At 37.8% G+C, this 26319-nt stretch overlaps 1 protein-coding gene across 1 annotated transcript in view; it reads left to right on the forward strand.

Moving 5' to 3' along the window:
* The first annotated feature begins 5950 nt into the window (after positions 1–5950).
* Positions 5951–26319, forward strand: part of GPNMB (glycoprotein nmb) — a 32312-nt gene continuing 11943 nt past the window's right edge. Inside the window, exons 1-6 of the mRNA XM_032238275.1 lie at positions 5951–6169; positions 11118–11270; positions 17168–17311; positions 17704–17877; positions 23883–24041; positions 24413–24718. Of these exons, the coding sequence (XP_032094166.1) occupies positions 6091–6169; positions 11118–11270; positions 17168–17311; positions 17704–17877; positions 23883–24041; positions 24413–24718 (1015 nt within the window). The 5' untranslated portion in view covers positions 5951–6090. The remainder of the gene's footprint in view (positions 6170–11117; positions 11271–17167; positions 17312–17703; positions 17878–23882; positions 24042–24412; positions 24719–26319) is intronic.

Here is a 26319-nt window from a genome sequence, read left to right on the forward strand (position 1 = left end):
CGCTTAGTTATGGAAATTTTGGCTCAGTCGTCCATCAAGGACTGCCTATATAAAGGCTGCTACAGCTTATCTGTAGATTCTCAAACTTCCTCAGAATTGTATTAAACAAATTGTTCAGTTGGTACCTATTGACAGCATTTTCTCAAACAGTGGGAAATGACTATGGCAATTTTCGCCATGAAACACACATACAAAAAATGCCTTTGTATCTGAAGAAGCATTAAATCATGGCTTTTTAAGAGAGAGTAGCAAACAATTTTTTTCACTTTCAATGCTTTGAAAAGTTAATCCCATTAGTTCTATAAAACGCATTACTTGGTAAAATAATTCTTTCTGCCAACATGTGAGCCTCTTCCTTCTATAAATATATTCCCTCTTTTACAAAAGGAAAAGTGGGGGGGGGGGATTTTGTTAAATGTAAATAATGAGCCAAAAGATATTTTTCTTTAATAACTATTTTTAAATGTAGAATAATGAATAGGTTAATCTTCTGTTTTCCTTAATCAGAACAGCAAACAAGGCCTTCCCTCTCAAGTGTTTGATCAATCAATTACAGTTGGTTGCAATTGAAAACATAAGGTTAAGTTCTATTTAGTACACTGGAACTTCGGAGGAGTTAAAACTGAACTTTTTAACATAATCTTAACAAAAATTGGCTTTTTGAGACTTGTGTGAAGCTGTAAAATGATATGTAATATAGCAGGAAAAAATGACAGAGAAAGGACTTGTGAAAAGAAATTTCCTTCCCTCCTTTCCATTATTTCATACATGAAACCAAAATGATTTAAATTTATCTAATTAACACTCCCAAATAGGGTACTAAAAAGCTCATTCATTAAAGTTAACACTAGCTTGGTAAATCAAATAACTAATTTCTCAATCTGTATGGGCAATACTTGCCAGAAAGTTAAGAGTGTTTTAATCCCAATTTATTTGGAAGGCACCAGATAAGGTGAGTATTTTATTGAAAATTTATAGGACTCTTATAAATTTGCCCCTAAAAAGCTTCTGTCTGTTTGTGAATTGCAAAACCAATTGATTACATCTGCTTATTTTGGCTACCTCATCCTCCTCTCTCATATGATTTTAGGGTTAAAGCTAGGTACAGTGTTAGACAATATCAAATGTCAAGTGATTGACATTGTGCAAATTTATGAATTTATTGTATAATCACAAGATTAGGCAAAAAAAATGGATTTACATTTGTGAAAGCAAAAAAAAAATGAACGAAAGCCATTTGCAATCCTAATCTGGGGGATTTGAAGCTTGACTATTTTAAAAACACTCAAAAGAAACCATGATGCTTTAATATATCTCAAGTGATAAACAGAAATGTGCAGCCCATTAGTTTTTTTACAGTCATTATCTAAATGAATGTTTCTTTGTCAGTGCATAACTACAAACAATACATTAATGATGGTTATACGTTTTATAGTTATATAATTTACTCTCACACCTTATTTGAGACTAAAATATTATTTCATTGTTCAGTTTTGTTATCCATATTTAATAAAAGACAAGAGGAAGACAATATTACAAGAAGATGGGGGGAGAGAATGGAAACTTCCATCATTCACAACCTTTTTATTTTGCTACCTTCTTTTCTACTCTTCTTGGGTTTTCTCCAGTTTGCCCTTGTAGGAGTTTTAAACATTATGTAATTGAGTCATATATCTCAACTCTGCCCATCCAGAAGGTGGGATATCTTCTAGGCCAAAACATAAATACTGAAATATGGCAAAGAGCTTTGTCTCCATACATGTTTGAGACTACAATTCCCAGAATTTCCCTCTAGGCTAAGTTGCCTTGGAATTTTGGAAAATGCGGTCAAATTTATTTTCAGGATTTGAGAAGAGTCCAGGCAGGAGCAAGTAACAAATTTAATTTGTAATTTTCAGATTGTAATACTTTTGTGTTCTACTCAGTATAAATCTAATAATAGTGGCTGAATTGTCTAGTAACTTTGGACAATTTGGACAAAAAGTGCAGGAAAAATTTCATTATTCAATACGGTTTGAAATGGAATTCAATTTTATTAGCAAATTTGTCTATTTGGTACTTGTCATAACTTCTGTCCCCTTTTAAACTATTTTTCCATTTATTATTCTTATTTTGCTTTTAATTTGATTTTAATGGATGCTGTTTATTCACACTGAACATTTTAACTACTAATAAGAAACATTGCTGCTGTTTTTCCTAACAAATTTAATGAAATAATATTTTCCTACTTTTGTCTATTTTTGTTGTATCTACTTTCCAGAATTTTAGAAAGTATTCATTTCCACAATAGATACATTTAAATTTGTGTTTTAATATAAAAAAGCTTTTTAAAGCTGTAGAATAGGCTGTGAATATTGCTTTATTTTATACATTATTCATCTGCTTCTGGCTTTAAATTCTCATCCACAGTATTAATATTTCTTCTATTAAAATATCTGTTTTTACCACATACAGATAGTTCTCAACTTGCAAGCATTTGTTTAGTGACCAACTATTGCAGCATCCCCGGTTGGTGATCAAGATTTGGCTGTTTGACAACAGGCATGTATTTCTGATAGTTGAAGTGTCCCAGGGTCATGTGATCACTTTTTGCGACCTTTGGCAAAGCACTTTCAGTGCTTTTGTTGGCAGTGGTCTTAGCAGCTCTGCAGGAATTCCATCAACTTCTCAGACTTTGCAGTTTGGCAACTGGTTGAATGCTTCCTCCTCCAGGAGATCTAGTTCCATTTCTGGTAGGTCAGCTTCTCTTCTTGCAGCTTGCCTTGTTTTTCATTTGTGTAAAGTTGTTCTGCATGTTCCTGCCATCTTTCTCTGATTGCTTGTTGGTCATATAATTCCTGATGAATACATCCTCTGATCATAGCCTTTCTTGGTAGCCTCATATTGTAATAAACAACAACATACATTCAATTTTGCAGATACTAAGATTGTGGGACGAGCAGGCAGAAAAACAACCATGGAAGTGACTGAACCCTGGGAAATTGGATGCTCATCAATCAACAGGAATGCTGATTTATCCCACTTTATCAATTACTTGATAAAGGCAAGAGCTTGGCTGCACAAGGAAACGATTTAATAGCCAGCCCTCAATACCCCAATCTGCATCTAAAAATGTATGTACAACAGGCACCATATAAATACCCTGAGATTCCCAATTCCTTGTGGATGAGGGTACATCATGAATCTGAAAGCTCTGAAGACAAAATCTCTGGTCCCGTGACCAACCCAGATTGGATCCTGCAAACTTGTGACTGAAGTTTGGCTACTAATTACAATGAAGAGTTGCTATGATTTTGCAGTTAAATGTGCTTGGGACAGAAATATTGAAATATTAAACTACATGATTGCATGAATACTTTTTTTTAACTCCAACACTGGGGAGTCATATACTATATTATCGCCGAACCTCTAAGAATCTTGTAAAAAGTCCAGCATCAACTGTTTTTCAGCTATCAGTATCTTTCAAAACATCTTAATAAGATTTATGCAACCTAATAATTTGTGTGGTGACATACTAGATGTGTTATCCAGCATGAAGCCTGATGCCTATTGGGAATATCTGGAGAAGAGACAAGTTACAGAGGACCCGTCTGGACATGACAAAACAAATCATTTGATAACAAAGTAGGTGACACAAGATTGACTTGTTTTATTCAGAAGGATAAATACCTTATTTCAGGGTTATTTTCAGAGATTGGGTAGAAGAAAACTTTTGCTAATCAAATTTAACTCTGTCAAGCTATCACGTTTTGCTCCCACATGTCATTTTTTGTTGTTGCTGAGTTTATAAAAGGAGCCAATTTCCTTTCCCTTCTCCAATTGAAAGAGGGAGCCTATTGTATTTAATAGTTAAGCTAGTAGTGTGTGCCATGTGACAAATAGCATTCAAAGACAGTGAAGAAAGAGCCATAACTTTTAGCCTTCTTCAATCTAATAGAACTCTGATAAATTAGACTCTCAGAATTTTCCCAGCAGGCTTTGCCTGTGCCAGCTGTCAGCTGATGGGAGTTGTAATTCAGCACACCTACAGACAATAAACTGGATGATTCCCAGGGTAAAAGAGTAAGTCACTTGGCAATCATGTGAATGCCATCTAAACTTCTGAAGAAAGTATGCTTTATGTATGGGAGAGCATAGGAAACAGCTGACCATATACAGTGGTATATACTGTATACCACTGTATACAGTGGTATACACTTTTTTTTTTACAATTCTTAGTGAATATATGTCCCTCTCGAATTTATGCCACTAGCTAATGATGATTTCTAATACAACACTAAAGGGAGTCCTACTGAGCATTTAAGAGTATTTCCTGTCAGATAATGTTTTTTTAAGCATCATGACAATGTTCAATAGATTGGAGTTAGCAGATTAAATTAGTTAGAATTAGTTAAAGTGGTGTCTCACAATTTTGTGTCATGATTTGTGATCCTGAATCTAATATGGCATTTGGCTGGGTACTGTAGGGAAACCGAGTGATCTACTTAAGCTTTTAAACTTTATTAGACCTTGCAGCATTTTTGTGTAGAATCTACCCACAGATCTCAAGAAATGAAAATAACATCTGTTTCTAAAAAAGTAGGTGAGACACAGAAAGAGAAGGCACACATGAAGGCATGGGCAGAACACAAAGACCAATTCATATTCATAAAGCCCTTCATGGTATTGGACCTGGGTGCTTGAGAGACCGCCTGCTGCCAATTACCTCCACTAGACCGATTAGATCGCACAGATTAGGCCTCCTCCGAATTCCATCTGCCGGCCAGTGTCGACTGGCGGCTACTCGGAGGAGAGTCTTCTCTGTGGCTGCTCCGACCCTCTGGAACAAATTCCCCGTGGAGATTCAAACCCTCACTACCCTCCAGGCCTTCCGCAAAGCCCTTAAAACCTGGCTGTTCCGACAGGCCTGGGGCTAAAGAACTGTTGCCCCCGTCTCGAATTGGTATGACTTGTGTTTTAATCATGCATTGTTTTTTATGTCGTTTTAAATTCTTGTTTGTATCCCCCTTTCCTGGTTGAGTTGTGAGCCGCCCTGAGTCCCCTTTGGGGAAAAGGGCGGCATATAAGTAAAATCAACATCAACATCAACATTCCAATGGTATGTTTCTCTTGGGTAGCAATTCTCAAAACATTTTGTTTGAAGAATCCTTTACATTCTTAAAAATAGTTGAAGACTCCAAAGAACTTTGGTTTATGTGTTTTATATTTGTCAGTATTTATTATATTAGAAAATAATGATGAGAAATTTTAAAATATTCATTTATTAGACTTTACAGATCTCTGGAAGGGCAGGGACCCCAAAAGATCCTCAGACCACACTTTGATAACTGATGCTCAAGGGCAAGGGTGTGTAACTTTGTTTGGCTTAGTAGCTGCATTCCAAAAAAATCAGATTCAATTTTCAAAATTTTGAGTGAAACGTTCAGTTTTAAGGCACACATTTTCCCCTGTCAAATCTTTTTTTCCACTACAAATGCTTAATTCATGTCCTGCTTGCCTTAAGAAAGTTTGTATAAACTGAAAAAACTAGGGCCAACGTTGTGTTCCTGTGCTACAGGACTAATATATAATGTGCTTGAATTGCATTTAGTCCTGGAGTATGTAACCCCATCTTGATGGTCCTAATTTTACTGTTACAGAACTCTTGGAAGCACTTGTAATTCTCAGCTACTCCAGACACCATTCCTGGAAGATGTAGAACCTGCCCATCTTTGAATCACTGTAAGAATTAAAATATTAGCAGACTACATGATTATGGCTACTCTGTTAAAGACGCGAAAGTGCTCTAGAAATGCATGAAAGGTAAAACAGAGCTGCATAAAAATCCCAGTGAATATTAAAAGTGAGAGGAATGACTCATAAGCACATGAGCTGCAGGGGAGGGGGAAGAAGGGAGGGAGAAAAAACAAAATCATGCATCTCTTCTTAATCCAGGCCCATCACATGATGAGCCCCAAGATCTTAATTTAACCAAAGAGAGGAAGAGAGGAGGGAATTGTTATCCCAGTCTTACTTTGAAGAGTTGAGAGGAACATCAAGTCAGGTTGTACAAGTCCTGTAGTGTGATTGTCTTTTGTCTATCTATTCAGGATGAAGTGGACTTGCCTATTCTTTCTCCTTGGATGTCTGTTTGTTGGTGAACATGTTCTGAGTGCTACAGCTTCCAAACGTGAGTTCCTTGCTTTTTCCATTTCTCCTCCTCCATATGAAAACTGGCTGTAGAATTGCAAATTCTGGGTGGGGGAATCAGATATAGAAATGATGGCATATTTGCCTTTAATTTATACTTCTAAAAGCACTATCTAGGAATCAAGTGAAATTTGGGGATGAGGGATTCTGCTTAAGAAAGTAGAGATTTCCCAAATTTAAAGAAAAACAAGTGTGAAAATTTTGTTCTGTTTGTACTGTACTGCACCACAAGATGGTCTGCAATTCTACACACATGTTTATGTAGAAGAAGATCTTATTAAGATCAGGAGGGACATTTCATCAGAAACCTGTAAGGATTACAAGATTCATGTTAGAACAAATGGTCAAAAACAATTTCTTCTCAGCATCCTTTAGCTTTTATATTAAAGTCCTATGTGGAAAACAGATTTATGTTTATATTTTGTTTATTCCTGGATTATTCATAGTCAGGATTGTGTTCTACGTTAGGTATTTTCAATGAGGAATAAGAAAGAGAAGCAAAATGAACCCTACATTACAACATACATGTGTGCATGGGCTGCAAAGCTACATTCTCTATGCATCCTGACACTTCACAATAACTGAATATGTAATGGTAATTGTACCAGCTGCAGACATATTAAACACCTCTGACCAAGAATGTGTATATGGCAAATTATCACTCAGAAAGAGCATGTTTGTCTTGGGATGACTATTGTCTCTTGCAAGGACTGACCCTCTCTCAAACAGTATGGCTATCTCTTTTCCTGGCAGTGTGTTAGTGAAATACCATACTTTCACTACCATACACCACATTTAGAAATTAAAATACTTCTTAATTCTTTACACAATACAAGCAATAATGGTCAAATATTTTCAAAGCCAGGTCATTTTGAGACAGGGAAATTTTAAGATGCAAAATGACACAAAAGCTACAGTTTGAAACCTTACATCTCTGAAATACTTTTTGGGAAGACATGCATTCTGAATTCTATTGTTTAAGAAATTACTTAAGAAGTGGGAAAACTTCAAGGGGAAGGGTTAATCATACTCTTGGATCTCTTCTTTACTTCCAATTTCTCCCCCCAAAAGGAGTTATTAATTCATATTATAAGTAATGGGGGCATTGTTTTTGCATTATCATGTGACATATTTTACCCTCTTAAGGATATATCTGAGGCCATATATTTTGGCTCCCTTCTTCAAATTAATTCTCAAATCACTGTTCCTCATAAACATGAGTCATGGTCTGGCCCAGAAATATATGGGCTGAATGCACTCAAGAAACCCTAGAAATAATTATAGAAACTTTGTGCTTCTAATTCACAGTATTAATCTCCAACAGCTAAAATCTTGTCCAGATTATATGAAGAACATTTTAATTTTCTGACTTTTTCCAAGTGGCCATCTGCACACTTGAGCTATTCTCAGTCAACTTCTATTTTAATTCCTAAGGGAATATAATCAAGACCTAGTTGTCCTACCAAATCCAGAAGTAGGCATCTTAGGTATTATAGCTAAGGTTGATAGTGAGCTGCAGCAATTATCTGAGGACACATCCAGATCGCTGATTTCACATGCTTTTCCCAGGCAGCACAACTTCACATAACACAGAAGCCCACCTCCTTCTTTCTTTAATAGTAACTTATCTGGACAGCTGATAAGTTCACAGGAGAAGTCAACTCCACCTGCAACCATTTTGACTCACCTTCTTTTGGATGAGATATGATGCATATACGACCAAGTGAACATAAGCCGTTACAGGAGAAAATGCCCCCAATGCTTAATAGAGGTGGTATGTTCCGGCCTTCTGACAGTTCAGACATATTAGCAATATACCAGCCTCTTTGCTGTGCAGCAAACTTCTTGTCTGAACTGTTGGAGACCATCTCAGGGCTGGTGGTGGAGTTCCCCAAACTTATGTTTCTGGGTGACTTCAAGCTGAGTGCAACCTCAGAAGCAGTCCAGGAATCCATGGCCACCATGGCAGCCATCTCAGATTTTCTGGCTGACTTGGGACAATGGTCACATGCCAGATTTGATTTTTTTTGTCGGAACAATGGCAAAATGACCTGGTGAGGAGGGGGTTTAAGACTATTCCCCTTGTCATGGTCATATCCTGTAATGGTGCCCCCACCAAAAGGAGGCTGGACCCATTTGGATGGTTTGACCCCAGTAACTCATGGACCTTGATAGGAACTGAGACATATATGGGGGTATGGCTGCATGAGCCTGCTAAAACTGTGGCAGCAGCAATGGTTTTGGACAGGATTGTGCACATGCGGCCTCTCTTAACTTATTGCTTCCAACCCTCCCCTTGGTTTACGGAGGAGCTACAAGTTCTGAAAAGGACCTAGAGATGCCTAGAACATCGCTGGAGGAAGACAAGGGATGACTCTGATGGGTGCGACTTAGAGCCACTATTAAGACCTACATTGTGGCAGTAAGAGTGGTGAAACACCAGTATTTCTCTGCTCTTATCGCATTGTCAGAGTGCTGCCCAGAGGCTCTGTTTTGGGTTGCCCATTCCCTCCTAGGTCATGGGGGCTCAGGCTATCTTTTTCAGGGGCAGGAAGAAGAGTTTGTTCAGCATCTGATGGATGAAGTCACTCAGATTCATTCCCAGTTGGACCCCATGCATGGAGATAGTCCATGTGAGATGCCACAGGAGAAGTCTTGCCGTGTTATTTAGGAACAATTTGATTCAGTTGGCCTGATGAAGTGGACAGGACCCTTGATGCTGTCAGTGCCACTACTTCTTAGTTAGATCCTTGTTCATCCTGGATGGTGAAAGCTTGAGGATGGTGGGTTCAGATGTGATTAATATATCACTAGAGGAGGGGACATTTCCGGATGCTTTTAAGCAAACCCGGGTTCACTTCCTCCTTAAAAACCATCACTGGATTCCACCTATCTGCCTAATTTTTATCCAGTTTCCAACCTCCCATTCTTAGAGAAGGTTGTGCAAAAGGTGAATGCAGGACATGGGTGCATGGAAAATATTTTGAATAAAATAAGTCTCGGAAAATTCTGATATGCATCAACATAACCTAAATTTTGACATGTTGAATGAATTAAGTCTTTCTTCATCTGGAAAGAATCTGACACGAGTTTTTATTTTATTGCAGCACTTTTATAACACGAAAAAAGTGTAGTTTTTTTAAATTGAGGCTTAAACAAAACCATTTTATGAAACATCCCATATTTCAAGGTTTTTAATTTTTTAAAATTATTTATCTATGAATAATATAAGACAACAATCTCATTACAAGGTGCAAAAGGTTAGAACTCTTATTATTCTATAAGATTTTTGGGGGGGGGAGATTGCTTGCACACTGGGGAATTTTGGAAGTTGGATTTTCACACTCTTAAAGTTGATGAGATTCCTGCTGAGGCATAGGTTTGTTCCCCCCCCCCCAGTTGAAACTTTATGATAATATTTTTAGATCATTATGATGAGCCCATGCTTGGTTAGCTATCATGAGGCTGTGAAGAAAACCCTCCCCTTCTTTCATAGTATGAAAATTGCTGGCAAATTTAAACTCTTGAAGCTTCATTCTCTGCCATCAGCATGTAAGGAACTCGTGTTGCAAAAACTTCTGATATTAAAAAACATCAATAATGTGACCCACATGCTCTTGCTAAGTGCCAAACTTAATTGCAGTTTTTATTGGAATGATGTTATTTTTCTTTAATCAGTTCATCAGCATTTGTCTAAAGTGAAACACTTTACTTGCAGTTATAAATTATATATTTTGTTCTTAAGTACACAAAACAATTATCCCCAATTCACCCACTTTATGTGTGTGAGTGACTCATAAAATTGACACAGAGTATTTATATCAAAGGCAGTAATCACCCTAATCTGCATTTGCAGGGTCTCCTCCAGGCATCAAAACTTCAATTGCAGAATGTTGCTTAAAGCATTCAAGCACAGAAGTGCAAACTTTTTTCACACTGTCTTCCCATTGACTAAAGTGAAAGAACAAATGTTAAACATATCCAATCTTCTAGTGCATTCGTCTTGCCTTCTGTTGGTGAAATTGGAAGCATTACTTTTTAATCAACCCTCATATAATGGCACAAAGTAATAATTGTGTTTTAAAATATTAATTCAAATATTTTGAATAATAATGACAATTAAAACGAAGAAAATAATCTTCTGTGGCACTATTGGTCTATTGGTCAAAATGGGAAATGCTTTAAACAACCTTCAAAACACTATATATAATATGATTACGGAGAGTGAACAGACTTTCATCAGTACACACAGATATAGGATATATTTTCAAATTAGTGCAGTTGTATTGGTGTACTTTCAACATGGTGGCTCAGTGGCGAATACACTGAGCTTGTCAATCAGAAAGGTCGCAGTTCAGTGATTCGAATCCCTAGTGCCGTGTAACAGAGTAAGTTTCTGTTACTTGTCCCAGCTTCTGTCAACCCAGCAGTTTGAAAGGAAAAATGGAAAAATGCAAGTAGAAAAATAGGATCCACCTTTAGTGGGAAGGTAACAGCATTCCGTGCACCTTCATTGTTTAGTCTTGCTGGCCACATGGCCACAGAGATGTCTTCGGACAGCGCTGACTAGCACATATGTGCGAGGGGAACCTTTACCGTTACCTTTTATCAGTATACATAATTAAATAAACTGAGTTTATAGGAGTGCTAAAATTCTGTGAAGAAGGGATTGGCACAATGTAACCATATTTGTGGATTCCATATTGCCCTCAATATAGTGTGATCAGGGGTAAAGCAGGTTGGACCAGAAGGTTAGTTTTGGCATCTCCCATCCAAAGGCAGAATTGCATAACTCCTGAAAAAAGCTATTTTTACAGTTTTCTGAATGAGGATCCATTAGCATGAAATATGGGCACATAAACCTTCTGTTCCTCTGGAAAACAAATAAAATTCTTAACTTTGTTGATGTTTTGAATTTCTCTGTGTAGTATTTAGAGATGTGATGACTCATAGAACAGCATATTCTCATAACAAGCACAACCACAGGCTGGATCATTGGTATTCTGATCGTAATAACTGGAATGATAAGCTTTATCCTATCTGGGAGAAAGGAGACTCCAGATGGAAAAACTGCTGGAAAGGTAATTCTATTTTCATGATAGGATAAAGATGAGTGGGGGAAGGCAATCAGCCTGAAGTGAATGCAACTGTAGAATAATACGGATGATACAGTGTAAGTGGGGCTTGGCAAGAGTGATAATTTTGTTTTCTGTAGAATAATGAATTTTTTTGTTTGTGAAAATATATGGCTGGTTTTTTATAATATAAGGATTTTTTGTTTAGCTATTTTTACACAAGTTAAGGGTATCTTTAGTCAATATTATCAAACTTGTCTTCTCTCATACTGCACAAATGATTGGCACCATCATTAGCCAAATATTTGGAGTAACGAAAGTTCTGCCATATCATTAGTATTACAATTAGACTGGAGCATTCTTTTGAATTTATGTATTAAGTTTAGGATTTAAAATATCTATTGGAATTGATTAGACTTCTTGAGACTTGTAAGTAATTATACCTTGATGAATGATAATAGAATGAAAATTATTTTGTGATACAACTGATTTTAATTTGGTACAGGATCCTAAACTTTCTCAATTCATGGCAGCTTTACTGTTAAAAAGATATAATGTCACAGATGGATGTTGCAAAATTGAGCTTTGTAAATATCACAAAAACATTTTTACAAAATATTATTTTTCAGTAGCTGATGGAGTGCCCCAACACACAATTTGGAAACTACAGGCTTTGGATTAAAATTTATTAATGGAATTAGACAGTTTTAACATTAGATTTTCTTGAGTTTGTTAGGCCTATGTTAATATTATGCTTTATTTGCTTAGGGCTACTTTTTATGCTTAGTGCTTCTTTTAGAATTAGTCTATGATACTTCAATGGACGTATCAACATTTCAAAAAAATTTCAGTTCAGTGAGCGTGGCTAGGTGGGGGGCATGTGACTGAGTGGGCATGGCCAACTTAATATCACTCATGCCCATGCCGACTCAGTCACATGCCCCTCACTTAGTCATGCCCCCACTTAGCCACGCCCACAAAACCAGTGAAGATTTCTGCCTCACTTTCTTCATAGCCACCAAATGCTCCGTGCCCTCCCCCTACGGACTGGTGCTGCAGGAGGGAACGAAAGAAACCAGTCTTGGGAGAGACCTTCCCTCCCCCTCCAGAGAGCCTGTGCAGGGAGAGAGGAGGCGGGCTGGTTTGAACACAGGTGGGCAGTTTGTGGTCAGCCCCTCCTTCACTCATTGGGGCAGGTGCAGCAAAGCGCCACCTGCAGGGGTGAAGACAGCATGCTTGCGAGTGAGTTTTTCTCCCCCCACTTTCTCACTTTGCCCACCCACCTCCTGCTGCTTTCCTCCTGCTCTCCCCCTCCCCCCCCCCGTTGCATAGTCAAAACAGCCAAAGAAACGATGATGAGGGTTAAGCAGAGACAAAAGGATGCCTGGAGGGGCGCTCCCCTTTGTCCTTGGCTGTGGGGGCTGCCTTATCCTTCCCTCGCTTGGCTGCTATCACCAGGGTGACACCAGGGCAAGCAAGAGAAGAAGAGGGGCTGGAGAAAGAAAGAAGGCACGTGATAGCAGAGGGCGAAGGCACGCCCCTTTGCCCTTGGTAGTGGGGGCTGCTTTATTATGCACCTCCTTTCTTTCTCTGGCCCCTCTCCTTCCCTCACTTACCCTGGGGGCCTCCCGGCAATAGCAGTTGAGTGAGGGAAGGATACGCACGACAGTCCCAGCCGCTTGGCCACCGCTTTCCTGGCCACCTGCCCAGCTGACCAGGTGGGGCTGGGCTGCATCCAGCAGGAAGATGCCCCACTGGCAGAGACTCTGCATGAACAATGAGGGAAGGGTGCAGCTGTGGGGGAGGCTGGCCATCCCCCAAGCCAGCTCTCGGAGGAAAGATGCTGGCCCAGGGCTTGCTTCCTTTACTGCTTGCTGCAGCTGCCCATGCCAGATGGAGTGTTGGAGGCCAGGCCGGCCCTAGCCGCCTGCCCACTCACCTGCCACTTTCCCGGACAGCCACCCAGCTGATCAGGCAGGGGTCAGGTTGCAGCCATTGGAGAGGGGCATGCACGGGGGTGAAATGGGAGGTGCCCCATTGGCAGAAGCTCCGCATGGATGGTGAGGAAAGAGCACAGCGGTGGGGGAGGCTGGCCATATCCCAAGCTGGCTCTCAGAGGAAGGAGGCAGGGATGCTGGCCCGGGGCTTGCTTCCCTTACTGCCTGCCCATGCTGGACGGTCCTGGCCGCTTGCCTGCCACTTTCTCGGCCAGCTGAACAGATTAAAGGTAAGCAAGGATCCTCCTCACCATTTTTTCCCGCCAGTGTAAAAAGTGCTGAGGGCTCACCCCAGTGCCCCACCACCCCACCACCCGCTTGGAGCTCCAAGGGGAGGGGATTGCAATGACAACGGCTTTGGAAGATGCTGGTCAGTAAGGAGGGGAGGATAGTCTAGCGCAAATGCTTACCTGTGTGTAGACAGGAGGAGACAGTTCTGTGTATGCACGTGGCGAAGGTGTGGCAGGGTGAGTTGTGATATGGTTTTTATGCAAAGGTGGTATTCATCCAATTTGCTCCAGTTTGGGCGAACGAGTAGTGGGAGCTGCAGTAGGCTCCACTCACCCACCACGAGGTAATGTGTGACTGTCTGTGCATGCGCAGAAGGTGGTGCAGATGTGGCACGTGTCTTACATTTGCGAACCGGTAGGGAAGGTAAGTGATCCCACCACAGTTTTTATGTGTATGGTTTAGAATATTGGCATTAACATGGATCTGAGGCTAGGATGTAGCTTGTTTGAGATTTCTAGTTAAAATACTTTGAACTTGAGGGTAGTTTTAGAGTAAAGTTTATGCTTAAGGTTAGATTTAGAATTTTCCTATGTCACAAGCTATTTAAATGTAACCCTTGAGTTTAAAAATACATTTTTAAATTTACAATCAACAGAGAAGAAACATTACTTTTCCATGTTGAACAGTTGGACATATAAATCTTTTAGTCTTCTAATCTTTTACATTGTTGTATATGACATCGTAAGCTGCCCAGAGTCACTGGATAATAAGACAGAGGCATATAAATCAGAGGTGGGTTCCTACCGGTTCTGACCAATTTGGGCGAGTAGCTAGTAACTTGGCCTGCCACACCCCCGAACTGGTTTTCTCAGTGGCGCCATAGATGGTGCCATCTTGTTTTTTGCTTCTGTGCATGCGCAGAAGCATTTTTAGTACTACGCATCAAGTGCATGCATGCAGCACGTCCCTGAGCAAACTGGTAGTAGCAGCAGCCAGAGCCCACCCTTGATATAAATGTAATCAATAAGTAAATAAGTAAGTAAAAGGAGAGCATTAATGAAGAGATCTTTCCCATTTACAGCAATGCAGCAATGGTCTGACTGTCATATGGTTATGGCCCAAAATACTTTAGAATTTTAATAATTGAAATCAGTATTTTAAACTGGGATAAACCCTCCCTCCCAAAATCCTGGCAATAGTGCAGCTTTTTTTAGTAAAAACTTTTTCTAATATCATGCATCTGCTACCAATACTAACTCTTTTGCATCAGTTTGCATCAGGAGCTTAAGACAGCACTAACCCTAAGACCTAAATTCATGTTAGCCTGAACCAAGATTCACTTGAATAAAATCTCAAGGAAGAAGATTAATCCTAATTTAAAGTTCTTTTTAATGCCAATAACAATTCTTTCCAAATTTGAATTTAGTTTGTACATTTTCTATTGAAATGGCCTCGACAGAGGAATCCAAAAACTCACGCACGCCAAGACCACATGATTGGAGGCTCATCCCTTTTACACTGGGACAGTCATAAACAAGAGATGATGCTACAGTCTCATGATCACAGTCATCATTTTTACTTTTTTGATCCTCCTACTGACATACATACATCTCTGATATGAGATTATAAATCAGGCGTTTTAAATTATGAAAAGAATAATTTTCTATTGATTGATTTTTCAATTAGATTTCAAACATTAATTGTTGGGCACTTGGCTGAGTGCCTGACATGCAGTATGGTTTATCAAAGAAAGAGAACTAAGCAAGACTTGATGCCAATCTGACTTGATACATTTGCCCGAGGCAATAGAGGATGCTGGGATTATTCTCTACTGTTGAAGATTCACTGTCATTCTGCCATCTCCCAGAATTTCCATGGGTCTATTTTGAAGAAAGTCCCGAGGACAATTCTCTCACAATGCCTCCATTGAAGTTTAACTGGGACGTAGGAATCAATGTAGATTAGAAAATTAGCGTATTCCTTGCTTTTCCTATTATTCAATAAATAGTTTGCCTTTGGGAGTGTCATTGAAATATTCTTTAAAAAATAATTTGGAGAGAACCAAAATGGAAAATGTATATTTATAATGTCAGCCAGCCATCTATCCAGCTAAACACTTCAGTAGAATCTTCCATTCCACTTCTTCATTCCTCATCCCCCAAATTAGTTAATATTTTTGAGGAATATACAAATTGTATTGGTTTATCAGAATACAAAGTAAAAGGTAAATAAAAATAATGGAAAACTAGAAAAAAGAGAAGAAGAGAAAACGTGGGATAGAAGGTGGAAGAAGAAAACAAGATGTTGACTTCTGATGCTCTTTAGTGCAGTAGAATTTAATAACATTACAATGTCACCTTTTTACTTTTTACATCATTTTAAAACACTAAAGTTTTCTTTAAAAACATTTCCAATGCTTTAGTTCTAATATATATTTTAAATTTCCTCTTAACATACATACTTTAAAATTCACTTCCAATAATATTTTACAAGCTTCAAAAATTATTCAATCATTATATAAGAAGGGGGAAAAACATTTTTAAATCCACTTTATTAACACAAAATTACATACACACAGACACACACACACACATATCTATAATCGTGTGTGTGTGTGTGTGTTGCATTTGGAAAACTTTTTGAATATCCCAGCAGACATCCCCATCTTATGCATGGGTGGTTTTGTTGTCTAGCTAGCCTCAGAAAGTATTGCATAATATGATTATGCTATTTGCATGGAATATTTCAATTTATACAAGCATAATTTTTCATACTATATTTGATATAACTTATTAAAATTAAATATCTTTTAGAAAGTGAAAAGACTAGTGCATGCTACAAGAACTCTCTAAGAATCATGAAACATTTTGGAAAGATGTAGTACAGGTAGTCCTAAACTTACAATAGTCCGCTTAGTGACTATTCAAAGTTGCAAAAGCACTGAAAAAAGTGCCATGACCATTTTACACACTTATGATTGTTGCAGCATCCACATGGTCACATGATTTACATTTGGATGCTTGTCAACTGACTCACATTTATGATGGTTGCAGTGTCCCAGGATCATGTGATTCCCTTTTGCAACCTTCTGACAAGTAAAGTCAATGGGGAAACCAGATTTACTTAATAACCATGTTACTGATTGAACAATTGTTTGTTTCACTTAACAAATATAGCAAGAAATTTGGTGAGAAAAGCTGTAAAATGGGATAAAACTCACATAATAATTTTTTTCACTTGTCAAGATACATTTGGGCTCAAGTGTGATCTCAAGTTGAGGGCTGTCTATATAATATTTATCTATGTGCATGTATGCATATTGATATCTCACTTTTTGAGTCAGCACTTTTGATTTCAATGACTTCTTGGACAAGTCCCTACAATTTCCTTGGCAGGATTTCAGAATTGATATTGCTTCCTTCTCAAGGCTAAGGGAGAGTGATTAGCCAAGGTCACCCATCTGGCTTTGTTCTAAGGCAGGGGAACATCTCTCAGTCTCCTGGTTTCTAGCATATTGCAACAGCAAACTGATTCCATAATTCATAAAATTGTATTCAAAATAAAATGGCAGTGGGAGATGTAATGGGGAATTTGGTGCACCACAGTTTTCTGGTGCTCTGTGAAGGAAAAGGAGAATAGTAATGTAATAGGTTTATTTTATCTTTTGCTTTTCAGGGGGAAGAGTAGTAGCTAGTTTGACCTCTGATAGCCCAGCTCTTATAGGATCTAATGTGACATTTATTGCAAAACTAAAATTTCCCAGATGTCAGAAGGAAGATAATGACAGCAATATAATATATGATCGAATGTGCCTAAATAGTAAGTAATGGTTTTATTGCTGTTGTTATTATTGGGTTATTTTACTGTAAGAGAAGGTGCAAGATGGGATTTTTCTGTTTCAGGGGGCCAGGTAATTTAGCTAGCTTTAGATACCACAGATACCATATGACTTTATTAATATGATTGAAATTGCATCCAGTTTGTTTTTCTACTTAAGGCAATCTGTATTAGTCCAGGAAGTTCTTAATAACTATGTTTAGGACTGCAGCTTTGATAAACCTGATCCTTATTTTTCAATCTGAAGTTTTCCACATTCTATTGAAATGAAGGAATTAAATTCCAATATATGAAAGACACCAGTCTGAAGAAAATGCTTTAAAAATTGTTCTGCTTCTCTCCCATCCCACCTATTTTTTCCTTTTTGTTTTTAGATTCTTCAGTTCTTTCTGATGAATATGTTTATAATTGGACCCAGTGGATTGATGACTGTAGCTGGGTAAATTGTACACATAACAACAGCTATAATGTTTTCCCAGACGGAAAATCTTTTCCTTATCACCATGGATGGAGGAGAAGGAATTACATCTTTATATTTCACACACTTGGTTAGTCTTTAAAATGTACTTATAGATTTTATTTTTATTTTATACAGCTCTATCCAAAATTATTGAAAGTGTCCTTATTAATGGTGGGATTCATTTTTTTTTACTACCTATTCTGTGGGCATAGCTTGGTTGGCATGACATGGCTTGGTGGGTGTGGCTTAGTGGGTGTGGCAGGGGAAGGATCCTGTAAAATCTCCATTCCCACCCCACTCCAGCGGAAGGTTACTGCAAAATCCCCATTTCCTCCCGATCAGCTGGGACTTGGGAGGCAGAGAATGAATGCGGGGGGGAGGGGCAGTCAGTGGTGGTGTTTACCAATTCTCTATTCAAAATTTCCGCTATCCCTATCACCTCTGGTCTTATTATTAGGGAATATATGAGCAAAAACTGAGCTCTCTGAGAAAGTCATTGCTTCAGAGCTGTTTTGAAAATAGAAAAGCTGTTTATTGACAGTTAGGTTTTGGGAAATGGACATATTTTGCAGCATTTCAAGCTGAGTTAGGGTATGTTCACATCTCATAGTAAATCGTTCTTAATATTTTTCTCATAGTAAATTGTACAATTGATGCAGAATTATAAAAAGGCAATAGCCCTGAAGAACTTTTCTGAAGTGAATTATAATTATATTGATTTTTTTTAAAAAGTATTTTAAACTCTCTACAAATACTCAGCTACTAAATCTTGTAGGTTTAAATCAATGGTGGGTTTCAAATTCCGTTCCAACCGGTACAGTTGGAACGGGCCCGGCGGTGTCCTGTGCATTTAAACACAGGTAAGGAGCGTGGCTGGGCCCTCCGGAGCACCATACCGGAACGGTATCTGGTACTCCGGGCTGGCCCCGGTACGCCTATACCGGGGCATACCACCTGCAGCCCACCACTGATTTAAATTAGCATTTATGTTATAACTTCACATATCTTCAAGGGCTTTTCTGTCAGAAATGAATACTTTGTGTTTCCTCATTTATAAAAGTGTTTTTATTTTATGTAGTGTATTTGTTCTTTCTTTTTTTGACTTCCACTTCTGACAACATACTAGGCAACTAATGGGAGGGAGGGAGAACAAGTCTTTAAATGATACATATATGGGCATCTAAATTTTTAAATAAGTAAATGCTAGCCGATGAGACACTTCTTACCTGCTCCTTCTAAATGTTGAAAAAATGGAGGCAAATGAGACCACCAAGTGGGAGAATGACAAATGTGTTACAGAAAAATCAGATCTCCAGAGGTATTGGATTTGTTTTTATTATCCCTGAACACTGAAGTATTCTGGCTGGAGTTGAATGGAGCCATTAAGTTACCTATCTCTTGTATATATTTTGGTCCAGAAAGAAATATTTCCCAGACTTATTATTTGAAATCCATTTCATTAGCAATTAAATGTGGAACCTTCTATTTATGAAGTACTTTGATTGATTATGTGCCACTAAACTGACTCCTAGCAACCACATGCATGGATATTCTAAAGGGCAATCTGTTCTTTTATGTCTCCCAATAATATACTCATTACCTTTGTTACTGACTTTATCCATCTTTCTGCTGGTCATCCTCTTCTCCTTCATTCTACCTTTCCCAGAATTACAGCCTTTTCCAGAGAACTGAGTGATTGCATGATGTGTCCAAAGTACAGGATAATTTGATCCTGTTCATTTGTTCATTTGCTCAAATGAGAACTCTGGGTTGAATGATGTTATGTGCTCACTTCTAATTTATAGCTTTGTTTTCTGTTTCTTAATTCTTGTTGATTTTAGAAAAAGCTTAGAAAATGTATGAATCAGTTAGACATTTTTGTCTCTTTCCAGTGAGAATAAAAGTTTCCCATTTTTTTATATTTTATGTATATTTTATGTTCCCTCTCCATTTTTCCATATCTTGGTTTAGATTACCCTTAATTGTCTATAAATGGCAATCCTTATTGTTCAATATTCATTACAATTCCCTTAATCTACTATATAGAATAATAAGCGGTACACATCTCACTTCTATTTATGTCCATGTTTCATATATTTTAACGCATGATTAATTGTCCTTCTAGTGTCATATTCAATCAATTAGCAACTCAGTTTAATTATCATATATAAAAGTGAATCACAAACATCTGCTTTATAATTTCCCCATATCAGTTTCATATTTGTCCATATTCCATATGTTTTAACCTTTATTTAATTATCTTTCCATTATCATATTCAGTTAGTTAGCAACTCCAAAAAGACTTCGTATTTCCCCAGTTCTTGATTTTGTTATTATTTTTTCCGTGGTACTTTCCGCTTCTCATTGGTTATAATTGCTCAAAATATATTAATTGGAACAAACTTGCATACAGCTAAATTCCAGTATGTTTTTCTCCCCTCCTGCTTTTCCAAGTTCTGATTTATGGCAGTTGGATAATTAAAATTTCCCACACACGCAAGATTACGTTATCAGTTGTTAGTAAGGAGATGGTGCTTTTTTCTTGATCTTTTTCCCTTGTTGCATTCCAGTTCTCATTAATTGGAGTTGCTTCAGATATGTTAGTTAAAATACACTCAGACGAAGCAAATCTTCATGCTCCTAGACTCCTTTAAAAACACAAACTTTTCAAGTTCAAAATCAAATTTAGAGTTTGTGCTTAAGGGGGTTTGTCACTTCTCTTTTTTCTCCTTTCTGTCCAAATTATTTCAAGCAAATGGCTCTCTTTGGGGCTAGTGATTCAACCCTCCATTTTTCCCTTTCTTTCTTTTCAAAAATCCTGATCTGTCCATCAATATTATTTATGCTCTCAAGGTTCTTTGCCTTTTCCGGACTTCTGGTTAGCGCCGCAACGAGACAGACTGGGAAACGGCTCCTGAGGGACCCGTGGAATCCAGGCTGACAAACCATTGTCTGGGGGTCTTTTAGACCAGATCCTTCTTCAAGTGGTGACAAAAGAGTGGCATCTCGAACGGCCAAGAGGGAAGAAACTAGTTCCTAGAAAGCCAGAGATTAGCTTTATGACCAGGCAATGGGGGAAGCAGACATGACAAAATGTCTGTCATAAAGTTGGAGGCAACCAGGCTAAGCAGGAGAACAGGAGTGACAGCTGGACAAAGCGACAAGATTGGGTGAGAAGATTTAAAAACCCATCAATAGAATAAAAGTGGAGTTGTGATTAGGAGAGACTTCAAATGTAAACTAGCATAAATGGAGGAATTGGGAACTGCATAGCAAAACAAAGAGAAAGGAAAAAGATGGTGGTTTAAAACATTTACAGCCCAAAGAGTATGGAATCCAGCTTAGGAGGTGGAATTAAAAGAAGGACTGAATATTTTATTAATACAGAAAAAAACCTTTCTCTCTAGTTGAACTTGAAACCTGGAAAGATTTTGGATTAATAGCAGGTAATTGATAACTGATAAACCTCAAACCCCACAGAAACGTTACGAAAGAGCTGAGGGAGGGGGAGAAACAACAACAACTCAATTTTAAACTGAAGAAGAATATCCCCCTCCCGCTTCTCTGCTACAACTTGTATTCTGTGCTCCCGTGGAGTTAAAGATTAAAGATTAAAGTTTACATTTAAAACTTAAGCTATCTGATTGGGGGGAAAAAAGAAATGGAGGCACTTACCAGAAAACAACCATTACCAGGCAGAGATGAAATTGGGAACTGAAGGAGTGGGCAGCCAGAGTTTAACAACAAAAGCCAAGAGAATTGCTTTCAACATGATTTCAACACTATTTAAAATCTAAATAAGAAACACTGTCCCTCTCCTACTCCTTTGTTATAATTTGCATTTTGTGTCTTCCTGGAGTTAAAGGCTACATTTGCATTTACATTTCTACCAGAAAGAGGTCATTCTGAAGAACAAAAGAAAAGGAAAGAGCTGATTTTGAAGGGAATTGAATTGAGCACAAGCAGTTTAACTACTTTATTTTACAATGAAACCCTCTTCCTTTTTTGTTTGAAGGGGGAGGTTTGAAATGTAAAGAATTGGGAAAGGACCTGAAGAAGGAAAATAGCAAATTAAAAGTCAGGCACTATGGAGGGGTGGGATCTTAAAGAAATATATGAAATGTTGACAAATATGCGTGAATCATTTGGGTTGAGAAAGGATGATAGCTTGGATATTATGGAAAGAATTGAAAATGAAAACCCAAAGACAGAAAAAGCAAAAGAGAGTCAGGGAAATAATAAGCAGATAAAAGATCTTATTGGACTTAATAGGGGCACAAAGAAAAGGGAAGAGCATGTCGCAATAAAAAGAAAAGAAAAGAAAAGAATGGAGCAGACAGGCAGCAGGATAAAAGAAAGAAAAGAGTTTATTAACGGGAAAATATAATAAGAAAAGGAAAAGAGAAACTAGACTGAGGAAACAAAAGGAAATCCTGAAGAGGGCACGATGAATGGTACAGCAAAAAGCAATTAAAAATATTAGGAAGAAAAGATATATAAATAGCAGAGAGATAAAGGAGAAGTTCAGCGATTGGGATTTAAGATTGAAAGGTGGAAAATGTTTGTAAAGCATATGCCATTGTGAACTTTAATTAACTGTAACACTGAAATGTAATATGTGTTTATGGTATAGAAAGGATTGAAAGCAAAAAAGAATCAAAGGTAAACTAATTAAGGTGAATAAAGATAGTAGGTTAGCTGATATGTATTAATAATGAAAGGTGAAATGATTATGCCGGGTTACAAACAAGAAAAACATTAGTTGGTAAAGTAATTAGAGGAGGGGAAAAAATGGAGGGGAAAGGTGGAAATATGCCTAATAATATATAGTTAAAATCATGAGATAAAATAGGGGTGCTTAATGTTGTAAAAGTATGTAACAGCATTATGAGGATAGCGGGAAATTTGAATCCATCTTGCACTGCGTCCAAAAAAGAGCTTGTTATGGGGGGGAGGGGTATTCGTATAAAGATATACCTCTAAAAGGTTTTTTGTCTTTTCCAAATTCTGATTTATAACTGTGGGTTAATAGATCTTATCAGGCTTTCATCTCACCTTTGCACGTTCTTGTTCAGCTGCTTTGGACTGGAGCCAGCATGTTCCCATGCTGCTGCCCTGGCTCAATTTAGAGGGCAAATCTCTGACCTAGGAGGGACCTGTTGCACTCCCTCTGGGTCTAATGAGACACTGCCCCTTCTTCACCCCCCCCCCCCAGGGGGGGGTTCTGATAAAAAAACGGATCTTGGAGACAGTTTGTCAGACAGGGTTCATGTGAGACTCTTCAGTGCTCACATCCCCCACGTCTGTCCAGCTGGAGAACTTCAGGTCGACTCCCCAATGAGAATAAAATAGAATGGCATATACCTGATATGCTCAGGCATGACAGGGATTTAAAAAAACAACAACTATATTATCTAGTGGTGAACCACATAATGGCACTATCCATATAACTGTAAAAGATATGAGTATGGATATAAGTGTATAAATAGTTCGTTAATCTAGAAAAGAGTTACTGCAAATCAGAGTTAGTCTAGTTTAATTGAAAAATTTACAATTGCTAAGAGTTGCCAAGTGGTTTGTGCAAATGTACAAGACATGGAAAAGGAGCACAATTATGATACTAGACATAAAATGACAGAATCATGTACAAACTTTTGGGTTGTTTATAAGAAGGATGACAAACATGCAATTTATTTGGAAGCATTATATTTATTCATTTTGCCTTTTGATAGAGTAAGATACCGTGTTTTCCCGAAAATAAGACAGGGTCTTATTTTCTTTTGACCCCCCCCCCAAAAAAAAGTGCTTGGCCTTATTTATGAGGAGGTCTTATTATTTTTGAAGTGCAGGAGGCAGCGAGCACAGTCACCTCATGACTGCTGCTGTGTTGCAATATTTTTGGTGAGGGTTTATTGTGGGAGGGTATTTTAGCACATGCGCTCAAAAGCCTGATTGACCTTATTATTCGGGGAGATCTTATTTTCAGGGAAACAGGGTATTTCTTTCTTTTACAAAGAGCAATTATATAGAAACCCCCCCCCCAAAAAAAAACTCCATAGTACTGCCTTCTTTTTTATGTTTTACTTTTTTTAGGACAATATTATCAAATAAAAGGAGGTTCATCAGTTATGATATCAATCAACACAACAAATATCACTGTTGGTAAACAAATGATGGAGTTGGCCGTTTACAGAAGAGGTTATCGCTCATTTGTACCTGTAACCACATCAAATGCTATTTATGTTGTAACTGGTGAGTCCCCAGTGTTAAGTTATAATTACGTAATCAAGTGTGGACTATTTATGTTACTTATGGGCTGATTTTAGCTTCCAGAATTCTTAGCAGAAGTCTACACAATCAGAGAGCCAATGCTCTCTACACAACCTTCCTTCCTGCTTTTTATCAGGTTTTTTAGATTTTTAAAACTAAAAAAAAACACTTGAAATGTTATGTGTAAGGGTAGAGAGATGGAAAGGTTTATGCAACACATTAGGCAAGCAAATGAGACCCCAGTCCTTGGATACATCATTACTTCTCTAATAAGAGCTACTGCATGAGTTTAGTGTTATCTATTGTGTGTAAAGCTACAATTTCATCTTTTTTTGGATATTCTTGACATGCAGATCAAATCCCCTTCTATGTGAATATATCACAGAAGAACAATCGCAATATTTCAGACTTTATCTTCATCAAGGATATCCCCATTATGTTTGATGTTCGGATTCATGATCCCAGCCACTATTTGAACCATTCTGCTATTTCTTATCACTGGAATTTTGGAGATGGTAGTGGGTCATTTGTTTCCAACAATTCTATTTCAACCCATACATACACACTTCTGGGAAATTTCAGTGCTGACTTATCTGTTCAAGCTATTATACCTGTACCTTGTGGACCAGTGACAGTTTCTCCTTTATCTACATTTCCAGGTAAGTGTGTGTGATAATTATGGTATCCACCCTACATATTTGCTCATGGAGACACATTGGTCTGGCTCATGAAAGAAAATGAGATCTAACGTACACTGTTTGTTTTGACATAGTTTGTTATATAAACTCGCCACCACAGCCAGAAACATTATATGCGATATAATATAGTGCAAAGCTAATACTTAATTTGATGGCTAATATATTAATCCAGCCACTAACTGCTTTTTATAGGAGTTAATTCATCTCCTGTCCTCCACCTCACTATACTGTAATTTGCAAATTAGCAATTATAAATATTTGATTGATTGATTGATTGATTTCTTAATGTCTATGCTTACTTCATCATTCTGTGCTGTGATCTTATACCCAGAATAAGAAATCTGGGCTTTGCTTTAGGAGGTAATTTTAAATTTAGGCCTATGATGATCAGATTGTTATTCTCTGCTTACTGGAAAATCCCATTGCTCTTCTGGCCATTACTGAATATGAAGGAAGAATGATCAAGGAAAAAAAACGATCCTCAAGTAAGCTTGAATAAAATGGAATTGACAATACATGTTGTCTTCAATTTACAACTATTTGTTTAGTAACTATTTGAAGTAACAAAAGCACTGAAAAAAGTGGCTTATGACTGTTTTTCACACTTACAATCATTGCAGCATCCCCATTGTTACATGATCACAATTCAGATGCTTGGCAACTGTTTTATAAACCTCTGAACAGTGAGGACAATTAACTAGTGGAAAGCTTGCCATCAAAAGTTCTGGGTGCTTCATGACTGCAGGTTTTAAAGAAGAGACTGGAGAATCACTTTGCTGAAATAGTGTAGAGTTTCCTGCTTGAACAGAAGATCAGAAGATTTTCAAAGTCTCTTCTGGCTCTATTTTGATCGTGCAATTATCTTTTGCAATTTTCTGACAAGCAAAGTCAATTAACTTTACAACAGTGTTACTAATTTAACAACTGTAGGGATTTACTTAACAATTATGGTAAGAAAGATCATAAGGTGGGACAAATGGGACTTAACAACTGTCTTGCTCAACCACAGAAATTTAGGACTCAATTGTGGTTGTAAGTTGAGGAGTACTTGTACTGTTATTTGCAGGACTGCTTCTCTCTGAGGGCATCTGCTCATCTTACTAGTTTGGACAGGGTGGTTGGATTCTGCTCCTGTGGATGATATCATCCAATGGATCCTTGAATTGAACTTTTTTCATATGTGCACCATCTCTTTGGAAGAACCTCTCCCTGAGATTTGAGAGGACTTTATTCTTTTAGTCTTCCAAAAGGTTTTGAAGACTGGTTCTTCTCCCAAGCACTGGGCTAGAATGAAATTGTTTCGGGATGTTAACAGTTGGGAGAGTTCTGGCATGTTGGTGGAAAGAGTGTGGTTTATTTTTATATTGTTTTTATTGGTTACTCTCAGCCGCTTAGAATCACTGTGTTTGATAGATGCCATACAATATAACAAATAAACAAATAATAAACAAACAGATAAACAAGTAAGTAAAGAAGCTTTCCTCTTCTGTTGCTTGCATTAAATTTGTAATGAGTACCAGTAAATTTCCAAAAGAACAGAAAAAAACAGAAACATAATGCCA

This window comes from Thamnophis elegans, chromosome Z (assembly GCF_009769535.1).
Source record: "Thamnophis elegans isolate rThaEle1 chromosome Z, rThaEle1.pri, whole genome shotgun sequence".
NCBI classification, from domain to species: domain Eukaryota; kingdom Metazoa; phylum Chordata; class Lepidosauria; order Squamata; family Colubridae; genus Thamnophis; species Thamnophis elegans.